This window comes from Pyrus communis, chromosome 1 (genome assembly GCF_041283825.1).
Source record: "Pyrus communis isolate YQ-2024b chromosome 1, ASM4128382v1, whole genome shotgun sequence".
Classification (NCBI taxonomy): Eukaryota; Viridiplantae; Streptophyta; class Magnoliopsida; order Rosales; family Rosaceae; genus Pyrus; species Pyrus communis.
Genome location: NC_142565.1, coordinates 3,905,594 through 3,920,182, shown reverse-complemented (window position 1 = coordinate 3,920,182; position 14,589 = coordinate 3,905,594). Strand labels below are relative to the sequence as shown.

Here is a 14,589-nt window from a genome sequence, read left to right as displayed (position 1 = left end):
AAAGCACTTGAACTGCTTGAAAGAAGCAATTCAAGTGTTTTTTCAGGATTCACTTGCGTTTTTACCATGTTTTGTTCTAAAAATATTTTCACCAAAAGTTATTTTAATTGTACTTAGCAGACAATCATATGAATGTGTTTGTTTCAACTTTCTAGTTAAAACCAACCTTCTGTGAGTTATATATTTGGTTGGGGGTTTAGTTCAGCAAGCAATCAAAACTTTCACTAGTTAGTTTCTTGTATCCTAAATTTAGATTCGACTCTCGTAAATAACGATAACAAATTGTCATGGCCAGAGTTCAATTTTCTCACCGTTTTAACTTAGTAAACGCATAAGACGACGTGGAAGCATCGTTGGAATATGGAAACATAATGAGCATGTGGTCGGCCCATTGGGCTTATTCGATGGAATCGGATACAGGCCTTCAACAATGACAACAACAAGCCCTTTCTAATTGGAATAAAAAAGAAAGAGAAAAAAAAAAAAGTGAAAAGAGAACATGGGGTTCGCCGGACTTCCACACCTACGGAGTCTCCGCCGTTAGTTTTTTTACTACGCGCGCTCCTCCTTTCCGGTCTGTTTCTCATTCGCGCACTCCACTGTAGGGTTTTGGACTCGCAAAACTCTCAAGTATTTCCATCAACTGCAACTCAAAACCTTTCAAATTTCAATCTAAGGTACGTGCACATTTCCTTGTCAACCGATTTTCAAACTGATTTGTGTTTGTTTTCTGTTTGGTTCCCGAGAAAATATTGATCCTGGAATTCTTGTTATTCGGATCGATTAATCTGTTTAAGATGAATATCTGTACGGTGTTTTTTGCCCCGTATGTATTTGAAGAAATGTTTCTGTGAATCCAACAGGGAGCTGGAGATGCTGCCGAGATGGAGCAGAGCTGTTGCTCAGCTCTCGAGGCTGGGTACGCAGCAGAACCTGAATCTCAGAAACGAATTCTATGTTGTTTCGCGCCAAAGTTATGCCAGGGCTTCTGCTACTGCTGCGGTGGCTCCGGATACGGCTTTTACAGTGGAAAAACCTCTCCCTGCCGAGCCAGTGGTACGATTTGGAGCTACCCCTTTGGTTATAGTAATCAAGCTTGCTGATTTTAGTAATTATTGGTTGTAATTTGAATTGGGTTTTATGGTTTTCTTGTTAATGTGCATAGATTATCCTGAAATTAAATCACTAATGGCGAACGTGTTTTCTCGTGATCGTGTATCTGTGGTTATGTTTGCATATTTTTATCGTTTTAAGGTTTCTGGAATCAGTTCATTGTTGAGACTTTGGGTAACAATGTTGGACAGGTAAATTTGGACAAAGTGTTTTGGTCTAAGCCCTCCTCATTGGCTTTGGCCCCGGACTCCCCATTGAGAATTGATGAGGCACAATATGGGAGGTTTAGGCGTGCGATTCTTATGATGTTGCTGTTTTATAGCAAACAAAGCAAGTCTATTCGAGGGGCCAATGTCGTGTATAAGCGAATTGTTTCACAAGTTGATAAACCGGGCATCTATGAAGGTCATTTCTTCCTCTCAATTTATTTTCTCCTGATCAGAGGGGGTGGTTTAATTTTCAAATGAGCATAAGTTTGAAGGGGGAATGGGCTATCTTTTGTGGAAGCATTTTTTTGTAGCCAAAAAAGGATGTTTTGGGTTTTCCGCGTTTGTGCAGTAACACCTCCACATCATATAATCAATGTAACAGAATCAACCATTTTATCTTTTTCATTTTTAAATTATTCTCACCTTTTGTAGGAGATGAGAATTTTCTATTTTTTTGGCCCAGGAAACTGTCCATATGTGTTAGGAAACTTTACTTGAAATAACTTCACTTACATAGTTCTGTGTAGGAACTAAACTGTTCTCCTAAATGTGCAGTATTCAATTTGGAGAAAACCTTTAAGACAACATTCTCTCTACTTGTACTTCATATGTGGCTTTGCTTACGCCGGTTGAAAGAAGAGGGAAAGGATGGTGTTGAATTCGGGCAATACATATATGAGATTTACAATCATGATGTGGAACTTAGAGTATCTAAGGCTGGGGTATGTTCCCTTAAGTTAAACCTAAATATTCTGCTTTGAACTCAATATTGACAGTTTAGTTGCTTTTTCGTGAGGTTTTTCTAGATCAAATCGAGTTCATCCGTCTTTGAAAAGAACTCAATAAGCTGTTGCTAATAACCTTTCTTTGTGTTATACTATTCAACGCCCTTGGGTTTGAACTTTTTTCCTTCTGGCATAAGAAGTTATGAGAGCATAGGATTTACCTTTAAGCTGTTTAACATCTTTGACGTTACATACTTGTGCTTCTATGCACATTTTCTAATTAATTGGCTCGGTCAACATACTTGGAGGCTAATAATATTTGAGACTTCAGCATTAGGAGAGCATAGGATTTACCGTTAAGCATGCTGATTGATTAATTTACCCTTGAAATCTCAGGTGAACTTACTACTGTCTAGATGGATGAAGGATTTGGAGAAGATATTCTATGGAAATATTGTTGCCTATGATGCTGCCGTGCTTCCAGAGGCTAAACTGGATGATCTGCAAAATGTGATATGGAGGTAAATACAGCATCTACCCTCCCGAGCCCCAACATAAAAATTATCAAACATTTAATCATGGGATACATATTAACCTTCTGCACTGATGTTGCAGGAATGTCTTTTCCGACGATGGTTCATCACAACCAACTGGAGATGCATCACGAGCAGTCCAGGCATGTTCTCTTCCTTGACCGGCACACTTTCAACAGCGTTTAGCATTAACTAATAACTCTCCCATATGATGCATAGAGCTAAAATGAAAGTTTGTGTACATGCAGGCAATGGCAAGATATATTCGCCGGGAACTTTGTTGCCTGTCGTTAACAGGTATTCCTTGTTTGTTCTTTGCGTTTCCTGTTCCGCGTTCGGTATTTCTGATGTTGTTAATTTGTTTCCCTTGAGATTGCACAAAAACTCTCATCTCTTGACGAGATATAACGTTGTAATTCGGATGTGCAGATAAAGAAGCTATGTTTTCTGGTAATTTCATGTTTTCTCCACTGAAGGGCGAGAAAACGAAACCGGAGGCCTCCAAATGAGAATCCATCTACTCACTTTCAAGTTTCTGTCGTTTGGAAGAAAAATCTTCACTCCAATCATAGACATGTAAAAACGATCACAATAAAATATTTTGTAAAATTATCAAAGGTAACTTTATTTTTGTTTTTATTGTTATTTTTATTATTTTTTGTTGAAACCGCAATTCAATAATACAAAAGGAGAGGTTGTGGCGTTTTTGCTCTGGTTTTTTAAACACGTGTGAATCCCAATTTTTTTTCCTTTTCCAACCAGGAATATGTAGTGTTACTATTTTATGTGTTATAATATAAGTGTACGGTTGTTAAGAAGTCTCACTAAGGTATAATTTAAGTAAAGTAACATAATAGCGGTGTTCCAGGTATACCAAAAAACTTATAAACAGCACAATTAAGCTACGAAATGTCATGAAACACCTTTTTCTTTTGGGCACTATTATTGATACTTCGAAAATTTAATTGTGTACTTCTCATAATGTTTTTATTTTTATTTTTTAATATAGAAAATTTGGAGAGCACAATTAAAATTTTGAAATATGTAATTAATAGAGTAAAAGCGAATTACCTTCTAGCCTTATTAAAACATTGACCCGAAGGTTTGTTCTTTGGGTTTGGGCTCTTATTCATATATCACACAGGCTTGGGGGCCTGATTCTTAATGGGCTTCGGCTCATTGATATGGGCTTAGTCATATAAAAGTCTCCCCTGGACCCTCTGGATGGGTCCCACTAGCCACCAGAGGATGGGTCCCACTTGCCACATTTCCCAGAATACCTGAGGATTCTCCAATTCAATTCATACGTCCGTTTACGTGCTCCATCTCAAGGTTCTTCCGTCAACTATTCAACCTCTGTAAAACCCCAACTTTCAAATCTTCTTGTTTCCTTCCCTCCCTCCCTCTCTCTCTCTCTCTCTCTCTCTCTCTCTCTCTTCTTTCTCTCTCTACAGTTACTTCACTCGCACGCAACACTTCCTCTTGAAACCAAAGCCTAAGAGGTTACTGTTCCATTACGGTTTTCTCCTTCGCATGCCAAGAAACACATTTTCCTGTTCTCTCAGATTTCGCTTTCCTCATATATTCTCTCCCTCGATTTTTCACATATACCCACAAAATCTTCTTCGATCTTCTCCAATACCCAGAATCTAATTTCCCCAAATTCATACTAATTCGCAGACTTTCTCCACCGACCACCATGAACTTTTTGAATATTTTCCTTCTTTTTTCCCTGCTTCCGGTGGCGTTTTCTCACGAGACCTTCGACTCCCGCCTCCTGCCGCGGCCGTTGATCCTTGAATACCCAGACATCGCCGAGACCCACCTCGATGATTTGGAGAATGAGCTCAGATTACACTGCGACAGCTGGAGATTTTCTGTGGAGGCAAACAATGTGAATCCCTGGAAAACAATCCCGGAGGAGTGTGCCGAGTATGTCAAGGATTACTTGACGGGTCGGGCTTACGAATTCGATCTCGAAAGGGTGTCTAAGGAGGCTGGGGTTTATGCCAAGCGTGTTGAATTGAATGGCGACGGAAAGGATGTGTGGATTTTCGACATTGATGACACTTTGCTTTCCAACCTTCCCTATTATGCTGACCATGGTTATGGGTATGACTCTTCAACATGCCCCTTGAGAAATTTAAATTTTGTTTGGTTTATTAGAAAGTGTAGCAAATTTTTAATTTTCATTGTTCCAACTTGTTAATACTAGAAATTCAGTCAGACTCTTCAATTCAACAAATTGAATTACTTGAATGAGAATTCTTATTACGAAAATTTGAATTGAGAGTTGTAGAAGGTGGTTTTATAGCCGAGATTTCGATAGTAAATTGGAATGTAGGAACTTGGAACACTGATAATATATTGAATCTATCAACTAGAAGGGTTTATGTTGTTAAAAAAGTATAACCAGAATCCTGTTTTCTAAATTTCATTGAATTTTATCATGATCTGTTGGTTTGGGTTTTCGTTTTTTGATGACATATTTGTGTGCTGATGTGGATATTCCGATATTGTGTGTAATTTTGTAGCTTGGAGGTATTTGATACGGTGGAGTTTGATAAGTGGGTTGAGAAGGCCATGGCACCTGCTATAAAGTCCAGCTTGAAACTCTATGAAGAGGTCTTGGGTTTGGGTTTTAAGGTTTTCTTGCTCACGGGGCGCACCGAAGGGAAAAGGAAGGTTACTGTTGAGAATCTGAACAATGCAGGATTCCGAGAATGGCATAAGCTTATTTTGAGGTGAGTACGAATGTCGCTTATGAATTGATATGGAACTGAATTGTTGTATTGCATTGCCTGACTAGTATAAGTACCCATATTTCTATTGCATTTGAATGTTTTAGCATGAGTAATCGTTGTAATTTTGAAGAAATGTTAGGTTACCTGTCTTGTTGCCGTAACTGTGGGTAGGAGTAGGACATGTGAAAACTAAGAACAATGCAGGATCGTGACTGTTAAAAATAGACGAACTTTATAGGCTTGTAGCATTAGCATGAATAATCGTTTTTCTTTTCATCATTCAGGCTGCTCTCGGTGGAGTAGAATAGATGAAGTGTTCAATTTCTTCCATGGTCTTTTTGTTATAATGTCGATCGTCCTTCCATCCTTTTTCCATTATTGCAGTTACCTGGGGTGGGGTACAGATCCGTCACTTTCTTGCATGATTACTTAGTTAGAAATAGAAATTGTTGATGCACAAAATCAGTGAGACTTTGGAACAACATAAAGCGTCAAGTTTGTGACCTTTGCTCGTTTGCTCCGGTCACTGGTGAGGATAATATATGTAAAGAGATAGAGATAGGGAAGCAAACACAAGATGTATGTGGTTCACTCTAAGTTTGGCTACGTCCACGGAGTAGAAGAGTTCTCATTAATAATGAAGGATTTACACAAATACATAGGTTCAAGCATAATCATCATTAGTGAGTTCTAATGATTAGTTTAAGCACATTAATGACATTAGGGATTAATCGTAGGAGAATGGTCTCCTTTTATAGTTGAGGAGAGTCTTTAGCTTTTGTCCGCGATCGATGTGAGACTTTATGAGCTTTATTCTGACGTTGACATGTGTCGCGATGTGGTTGACCTCCTGGTTGGAGGGAAACTCTTGTGCTTCGACAAGGGTGCCTCAACATGAACCTCTCAGTGGGTCCTTGAAGGTATGACGTTGACCGGTGCTCGATAGTTTCGGGATTGGTCAAGTATGGTACAAACACAAATGATTGAAATGGAAGAATGTTGGTTCAATCACATGAAAATATGATTTAGTTTTTAGTTGTGTCCTGCACATGCGCATATACATTAGCACACATCACTATTAAGGGCACACCTCCCCTATGGGCGTGTTATCTAAGATGAAACGATGGCTTTAACTATTTGAATTTTGTTTGATAATTAGACCCAATCGCTTTGTTAGGGGTGGTTGGTGCACCGTTTTGATGATTTCATCCTGGTTTCCGGATAAATGTTAAGTTTCCTTCTTGTAAATCTGTAAATATCATTGCATCATGTGTTTTTCACGTCATCCTATCGCTGGTATTCGTCAATTGAGTAAACAAATTAATGACACTGTTATTTGATGATTATGTCTGAATAGAGAACGTAAACTCGAAGCTTTCTTTTTAAGACAATGCTCATTATATATGCCATCATAAAGCTTCTGACTTTAGGTCATTGTGCTACTTTAGGTCCTTGTACCAGCTTCTTAATGGCCATTCGAAATTCTGAATCCTATGTTTGTTTTATGTACTATGCAGGTCCGCTGATGACCACGAGAAATTGGCGATAATTTACAAGTCCGAAAAGAGGAGTGAGATGGAAAGGGAGGGATATAGACTGCTTGGGAATTCCGGAGACCAGTGGAGTGATTTGCTGGGTACCTCAGTCGCCCTCCGCTCGTTCAAGCTTCCGAATCCAATGTATTACATTCCGTGATAGGGCAGGCGTCGTTCGTTTCAAAACTCGTACCGATGAATGCAAATCAAGCTGTCTTAGAATTGTCGTGCAGCTTGTACTGATTTAATTCATGATGCCATACACCAATAATACAGTGAATTGTTCATATCAAACTGAATCGTGTATAGAGAGAAAATTGTAGTGTAGGTCTTTGGATGCTTGGAATTGTAAGGGGCCACTTTTATGAGTACTTGAGTTGTATTATTATGAAAGCGCTTTTAAAGAAAATGTTTATGGGTATCAAAAGCACGTGTGCTTATTGCTGGAAACACTTCAAGTGTTTTCATATGATTTACCTGCAGTTTTACTAAAGTTTTGTTCTAAAAATATTTCTACCAAAACGCTTTTAGTTATTTTTAAAGCATTTTCAAACAAGTTCATTATTCATATGTTTTGGTCCTCCACATGACAAAGTATTGGAGATCCGAGAAGCCATCTTGACGGCATATTGGTTCAATGAAAGTCCTCCCTCCGTACATCCCACCACTCCCTGTGGATCCTCCTCCTAGTCCTCCCGTTTTAATCAAACCCGGTCCGGGTTCGCCTATTCGGACCCTCATAACAGCTGCAAAAAAATTTGTACACGTAATCATTAAGGGAATTCGAATTTAGGTAACGAGGATGCTTTTTAGATTCTTTTTGTAAGGATCTTACGAATTTTCAAATCGTATCTTTTTATCGTACATCGTACGATTAAAAATTATTTTAAATATTTTTATTTAAAATTAAATATAAATAATACTTAATAAAAATTGATCACATAATATACGATGAATGATTAAATTAAGAATCTCCGAAACCGGCACAAAGAAAATCAGGAAAAAATCCTCGTTCAGGCACATTCTTAATAACTTAATCGTCCAGTAAATGTCGTACACGTGTCCGTAGAGTCTGACTTTTTCTTTGACGAAACATCGTGTCTCACGTGGTGGGGAGATCCTACGCGTTTGATTTTGATGAAGAAGCTGGGCCCCAAAAACACCACATACTTTGGTGATGGGGGCCACCGAACAACGCATCAATCCCTGCCGTTAATTAACAAATAGTCTCCAACCGCCGCTTAACCTTCATTAGTTACAAATTAATAATGAGCAAGATCCTAATATGTATCTTTGACCCAAAAAAAAAAATTCCAATCTATATTTATTGTAGCGTTCTAGTTCAATGATAGATTATTGAAAAAAAATTTACATTTACCAATGCATTATTGGACTGAAACACCACATAATTGTGAACATATTTCATATAAATTAGTCGTCATATATATTTTAGAAAACTTAATAAAATAGGCTATTGTGGTACCAAAAAAACCATAAGATTTCCTTCTGCCCTAAGTTATTGAGGTGTACTTAAATTAATCTAAATAATAGATTAATTTTAACTAATTTTTACTTACAAACGCATGACTCAATTGTAATAAAGATATGCATCTAAGATGTTGATTCTACGAGGATTGCGTTAAAATCAATTAAGCGTATAGTTACGCCAAACTTAACTAAACAAATGGGTGATTGAATTTAAGGATTGGTCAAAACTAAAATTAACAAATGAATTAAAAAGTAAACAAAACAAAAGACAACGATGAAAACGAGTTTTGGAGATTAAGATGTGCACCGAATTTACGGCTAATAATCCTTTCTTTTTTTCTTTTTCTTTTTTGAACTCAACTACCTATCCGTTGACTAATCCAATTGATGTTGTTGATTAGTTTTCCTTATGGGGCACTCTATTTATACTAGAAAATTCTAAATCGTCTCGTAAAAACCCTTCTAAAAAGAAACAAAAACTTAAACAACATCAGACATAAACAAGTGAAGAATCATTAGACGCAAACTGGGAAATTACGGTCGTTCCACCTTCTAGAAAATTCCAAAAATAGGAAACTTGTATCTGTATCTTATATTTCCAAGCAGATATGTCACATCACCATGAAAAATTGCGAGAGCCTTCAAATCTTCAATCTCCTACAATTGCGCAATTATGACAGGAATGTAATTTTCATGGGAATGATTTGTAAAACTGGAATGTTTGGCTCCATGAAAAATATATGAAATTCAGACAAAATGATCTCCAACCTCTTAATTTCCTTCTCCAATTGGTCATGCATTAAAACTCCTCTAAAAGTCAATTATCATGAAACGTCTTTAGTGTACAATGTGGCTAAATTGAGAAAAAATAAATAAATAAGGCTCTTTTAAGACCAATCCTTTAACAAAACCAAAGGATAATTGACATGAAAAATGCCAAGCTTTGATACATAGCATGTTGAAGAAAAACCTCAAAACTCATTATATTAAAGTGAAAAATGGCTTTTTCACTAATCCCTGACTTGCATTGACGTTATGTTTCAAATTCATATATATTTTGTCACTCAATATTTTTGTCTAGTGGTATTCCTCTTTACTGATATTTCTTTTCATTTGTAAATATAACTTAGCCAAACTATTTATCCCCTTAACTTAAAATATATCATTATACTAAAAAAATGAAATTCATATTTTTTTTTCCGGCAATATCTTTTAAATAGATAAATTAATATTCAATATCAACCAGCGGTATTTACTATTTACCGTCGTATTAAGGTAAAAAAGAATCTCTATTGACCCGAACAACGCATCAATCCCTGCCGCTAATTAACAAATAGTCTCCAACCGCCGCTTAATCTTTCATTAGTTACTAATTAATAATGAGCAAGATCCTAATCTGTATATTTGAACCCCCCCCCCCCCCCAAAAAAAAAAAAAAAAAATTCAATCTGTATTTATTGTAGCGTTCTCAATGATAAATTACTATGTTGGAAAAAGTTTACAAGTGCCAATGCATTATTGGACTGAAATACCACGTGACTGTAAACATGTTTCATAGAAATTAGTCTTCATATATATTGTAGAAAACTTAATAAAATAGGCTATTGTGGTACCAAAAAAAACCATAAGATTTCCTTCTGCCCTAAGTTATTGATGTGTACTTAAATTAACCTAAATAATAGATTAATTTTAGCTAATTTTACTCACAAACACACGACTCAATTGTAGTAAAGATATGCATGTAAGACGTTGATTCTACGAGGATTGCGTTCAAATCAATTAAACGTATAGTTACGCCAAACTTAATTAAACAAATGAGTGATTGAATTTAAGGATTGGTCAAAACTAAAATTGACAAATGAATTAAAAAGTAAACAAAACAAAAGACAACGATGAAAACGAGTTTTGGAGATTAAGATGTGAAGACACTACGACACCGAATTTACGGCTAATAATCCAATCTTTTTTTCTTTTTCTTTTTTGAACAAGGCTAATAATCCAATCTAGCTTTCAACTACCTATCCGTTGATTAATCCAATTGATGCTGTTGATTAGTTTTCGTTATGCATAAACTTAGGGCACTCTATTTATACTAGAAAATTCGAAAAGGTCTCGTAAAAACCCTCCTAAAAAGAAACAAAAACTTAAACAACATCAAACACAAACAAGTGAAGAATCATCACACACAAGCTGGGAAAGAATCATTCTTCACTTGAGAAACACGTAAATTACTTTGCACGCCAAATTACGGTCGTTCCACCTTCTAGAAAATTCCAAAAAAATAGGAAACATGCATCTGTATCTTATATTTCCAAGCATATATGTCACATCACCATAAAAAATTGTGAAAGCCTTCAAATCTTCAATCTGCTACAACTGCGCAATTATGACAGAAATGTAATTTTCGCGGGAATGATTTGCAAAACTGGAATGTTTGGCTCCATGAAAAATATATGAAATTCAAACAAAATGATCTCCAACCTCTTAGTTTCCTTCTCCAATTGGTCATGCATTAAAACTCCTCTAAAAAGTCAATTATCATAAAAAAAACGTCTTTAGTGCACAATGTGACTAAATTGAGAAAAGAAAAATAATAAGGCTCTTTTAAGACCAATCCTTTAACAAAACCAAAGGATATTTGACATGAAAATATAGACAATAATACACCTATCAGTTATTCCACTGTTTTGGTGTATAAACATACCAAACTAAATTCAAAAACAAACTTGCTCAAAAGAGCAAACAAAGTTCACTAATCTATTGGTCATGTGTCAATATTTTTTTTCTTTTTTTAATATTATTTAATTACAATAATTGAACAAATATGGACCTGAAGATGGTTTCCAATTTCTTACTCTCGCCAATATTTTAATTAAATGACAATAACCTTGCAGCTTGTTTGTTAAATATGAACAAAATGCCAAAAATTGCTTCTAAAGGGAAATTAAAATACGCGTATTTTGTAACGATTATGCAGCTAAAAATTTCATAGCATGATGTGACATTCCTCCTTCCTTAGACCCCTTCACATTTTTAATCATCAATACCAATTTTAGGCAAGTGGTGAAATAAAATCGAACACAATAGTTCAGATGCAGATATAAGTTATTTTTCACACTCTTTGAATACATACTCTTTACTTCAAAACACAAAATCTCGAATATATACATATGTAACGTCCTTAATCGCTTTAAATGCAGAACATTTGCTTTAAGAAAAGAAATAAAAGTACCACTTTTTACAAAGGCAACTACTTTTTGTCTCCAGCTTCTAAATCTCACTATTCCTTCCTTCCATTAGCACATCAATCAGAAAAAGACACAAGGTCCATGCAAAAATGCAATGCGGAATATCAATTGGGTGGCAAAAGTGAACTTTCACACACTCAAAGCACAAAAACAAGAGTCAAAAACAGGTGCAACATCACATGGCTTAGATCTATCCTCCCAAGTTTTCGGCCATACCATATTAGCTCATCTTCTCATCTCCCTTCTCCAACTCCATCACCTCTCTCTCTCTCTCTCTCTCTCTCTCTCTCTCTCAAATCTTGGGTTCCACACACAACTCTCCACCCAAAAGTACAATTCCATCCCAACCTCTGGACTCCTACTTGCATTTAAATCTTTCCCCATGAAAGTTATCCACACCTGCAATATGTTCATCATCTTCTCAACTCCCCACATCAAAACCAGATCCCTCAATTGGGTTTTCCTCCAATGTTTCACATGAAGAAATTGCTTTTTTTGACACAATGAACAGAACCCAGGTGTTAAATTTGATTCTTGCACTGACTTCATCAACAACTTTGGTGTTTTTCCTACTTTTCATCTACTTTTACTGCAAGAAAACTGCAAAGAGTGAGCAAAAGGATGTGGAAAAAACAGAGCAGAAGCAAGAGGAAGTCGTGGAGGCAGAGGAGCTGGTGACTTTTCAGGATGGGGAGGACTTAACAATATGTGACATTCTGGATGCTCCGGGGGAAGTGATCGGAAAATCAAACTTCGGTACGCTGTATAAGGCGCTGTTGCAGAGCAGCAACTCGGTGAAGTTGCTGAGGTTTTTGAGGCCTGTTTGCACTGCAAAAGTTCAAGATTTTGGTGAAGTTATTCGGCTTTTGGGGTGCATAAGGCATCATAATTTGGTCCCTCTTTTGGGATTTTATGCAGGGCCGAGAGGTGAGAAGCTTTTGATTCATCCGTTTTACTGGCGCGGCAATCTGGCTCAGTTTGTGAGAGGTGATGATTCTAATTTCTCTTTCCTTGTTTGATCAGTTTGTGTTTTTGTTCTGTTTGCTTGCCGAGAAAATCCCCAAGAATATGAAAAGAAAGAAACTTGAATCTCTTTTTTTGTTCGGTTTATGAGGATTTTGTGTTTTGCCATTGTGTTTCAAAAGAACCGAATCAAAAAGTTTTGGCTTGAAAAAACCTGTTCTGTTTTCCGAGTCTGCATTGCTTCTGCTTTCGACTATTCTGTTTTCTCTGCATAATTTTGATCTCCTTTGTGCATGTTGTACAACCATATTTGGTTTCTTTCCTTCTAAATTTATATATATTGCTTGTCGGAATGAAACTTCTCTGATGTCATTATAGCGGAATTCCAAGCTGACACATACTTTCAGTCGTTTTAACTTTCCCCATGTGACATTGTGTGATTAAATTAGGATACCGCGAAATGACATCTCTATCTTTTCTTATCATTGCCAAATTTAGAGATGTTCTCTTAGAAGTTGTCTTTGCCTGTTTAACTTTAGTTCCCATTAACTATAAATTGACAGACAACCTTTGTTTTCAATGGCAGAAAGCAATCCTGACTCTCACAAATGGCCCATAATCTATAAAATCTCAGTTGGTATAGCCGAAGGCTTGGATCACCTTCATACCGGCTTTGAAAGGCCGATAATTCACGGCAATCTCAAGTCGAAAAACATACTCTTGGGTCACCATTATTGCCCTTTCATATCCGATTTCAGCCTCCATCTTCTGCTGAATCCAACTGCTGGCCATGAAATGCTTGAAGTCTCGGCATCCGAAGGCTACAAAGCACCTGAGCTGATGAAAATGAGGGATGCGAACGAAGAGACCGATATATACAGTCTTGGGGTTATCTTGCTTGAATTTCTCACAGGGAAGGAACCCATCAACCAAAACCCTACAACTCCTGATGAGGATTTTAGTTTGCCAGATTTCATGAGAAATGCAGTGCTTGGACATAGAATTCATGACTTGTTCCATCCAGATTTGCTTCTCAATAGCAACGCTGGCTACGGAGAAATCCCCGTCACAAAAGAAAGGATTCTCAAATTCTTTCAGCTTGCTATGGCATGTTGTGCTCCTTCTCCATCACTTAGACCAAACTCCAAGCAAGTTCTGTCGAAGCTTGAAGAAATTGGAAACTGAAAACTATGAGCTTTGTTTGGGTAGGGGAAGTAGTAACTACATCCAAGATGACACTGTAACGTAATTTCAAACCAACAACACACTGTCACGTAAAACAGTTGATCACATGATAGTGCTTAGATGACTTGAGATGCCGTCACTCTCACACTTCCATGTGTAAAGTAAGTTTCTCTCGTTTGAAGACCATAGAGCCTTGATTCGAGGATATTTGTATTTTGCAAAATCTGCATGATTGATGGCCATGACAACAACTCAGTGACCATATTGACATAGACATGTATAGGAAAAGTATAAGTGGAGGTGTACCGTATTGACAAATTCAAGATGATAAGTTGGTGATTTAGTTTGTCAGATTGCATATTTCTTTATTGCCAAGTAATGAGCAGCCTTAGACAATGGATTCCATATGGTCCCACCTAGCTTTCATATTGTGGAGCACAAATTTATAAAAGAAGGTGCCTTTAATCAGAAGTAAGCAATGAAATTATGCATTTTACTAAAACTTTTTTTTTAGCTAAAATGGTATTTGAGATTGACATAATTCTTTATTTTGATCATTGAGATTTAAAATCGATAAAATTGGTCATTGAGTTTGTCCACCGTCGACCATTTTGGTCATTCCGTGAAAAACCTCCATTAAATAAGGATAAAATAACAAAAATACCCTCACTTTTGTCAAATCATTTTGGCCCATTATTTATTAAATTGAAAGTATTTTTGTCATTTTGATCTTTATTTAATAGTCATTTTGATCCTTATCAAATCTCAAACCATTTTAGCTAAAATGCCTTTATCTAAATTCAAATTTGTTTGCAACTTTGACTTAACCATTTAAGCTTCATAGCT

General features: G+C 36.6%; 3 protein-coding genes across 3 annotated transcripts; all 3 read left to right on the top strand.

Annotated features, from left to right (window-relative positions):
- The first annotated feature begins 455 nt into the window (after nt 1-455).
- Nucleotides 456-3,304, top strand: LOC137721161 (uncharacterized). Its single transcript, XM_068460269.2, has 8 exons — nt 456-677; nt 864-1,056; nt 1,305-1,518; nt 1,878-2,044; nt 2,444-2,568; nt 2,663-2,723; nt 2,829-2,877; nt 3,010-3,304. Exons 2-8 carry the CDS (start codon nt 874-876, stop codon nt 3,087-3,089), a joined length of 879 nt encoding a protein of 292 aa, XP_068316370.2. The 5' UTR covers nt 456-677; nt 864-873; the 3' UTR covers nt 3,090-3,304.
- A 670-nt stretch (nt 3,305-3,974) lies between these two features.
- Nucleotides 3,975-7,286, top strand: LOC137719399 (acid phosphatase 1-like). The gene is made up of 3 exons (XM_068458438.2): nt 3,975-4,692; nt 5,115-5,324; nt 6,842-7,286. The coding sequence occupies exons 1-3, from the start codon at nt 4,280-4,282 to the stop codon at nt 7,017-7,019; spliced, it is 801 nt and encodes a 266-aa protein (XP_068314539.2). The 5' UTR covers nt 3,975-4,279; the 3' UTR covers nt 7,020-7,286.
- Nucleotides 7,287-11,730: 4,444 nt separating this feature from the next.
- On the top strand, nt 11,731-14,148 carry LOC137719406 (putative kinase-like protein TMKL1). Its single transcript, XM_068458446.2, has 2 exons — nt 11,731-12,582; nt 13,145-14,148. Exons 1-2 carry the CDS (start codon nt 12,099-12,101, stop codon nt 13,741-13,743), a joined length of 1,083 nt encoding a protein of 360 aa, XP_068314547.2. The 5' UTR covers nt 11,731-12,098; the 3' UTR covers nt 13,744-14,148.
- The last annotated feature ends 441 nt before the right edge of the window (nt 14,149-14,589 follow it).

Coding starts and splice junctions, on each gene's coding strand:
- LOC137719399 (XM_068458438.2), top strand. CDS start 4,280: ATGAACTTTTTGAATATTTTCCTTCTTTTTTCCCTGCTTCCGGTGGCG. Junction 4,693..5,114: donor TATGCTGACCATGGTTATGG/GTATGACTCTTC, acceptor GTAATTTTGTAG/CTTGGAGGTATTTGATACGG. Junction 5,325..6,841: donor TGGCATAAGCTTATTTTGAG/GTGAGTACGAAT, acceptor TGTACTATGCAG/GTCCGCTGATGACCACGAGA.
- LOC137721161 (XM_068460269.2), top strand. CDS start 874: ATGCTGCCGAGATGGAGCAGAGCTGTTGCTCAGCTCTCGAGGCTGGGT. Junction 1,519..1,877: donor TAAACCGGGCATCTATGAAG/GTCATTTCTTCC, acceptor CTAAATGTGCAG/TATTCAATTTGGAGAAAACC. Junction 2,569..2,662: donor CTGCAAAATGTGATATGGAG/GTAAATACAGCA, acceptor CTGATGTTGCAG/GAATGTCTTTTCCGACGATG.
- LOC137719406 (XM_068458446.2), top strand. CDS start 12,099: ATGAACAGAACCCAGGTGTTAAATTTGATTCTTGCACTGACTTCATCA. Junction 12,583..13,144: donor TCTGGCTCAGTTTGTGAGAG/GTGATGATTCTA, acceptor TTTCAATGGCAG/AAAGCAATCCTGACTCTCAC.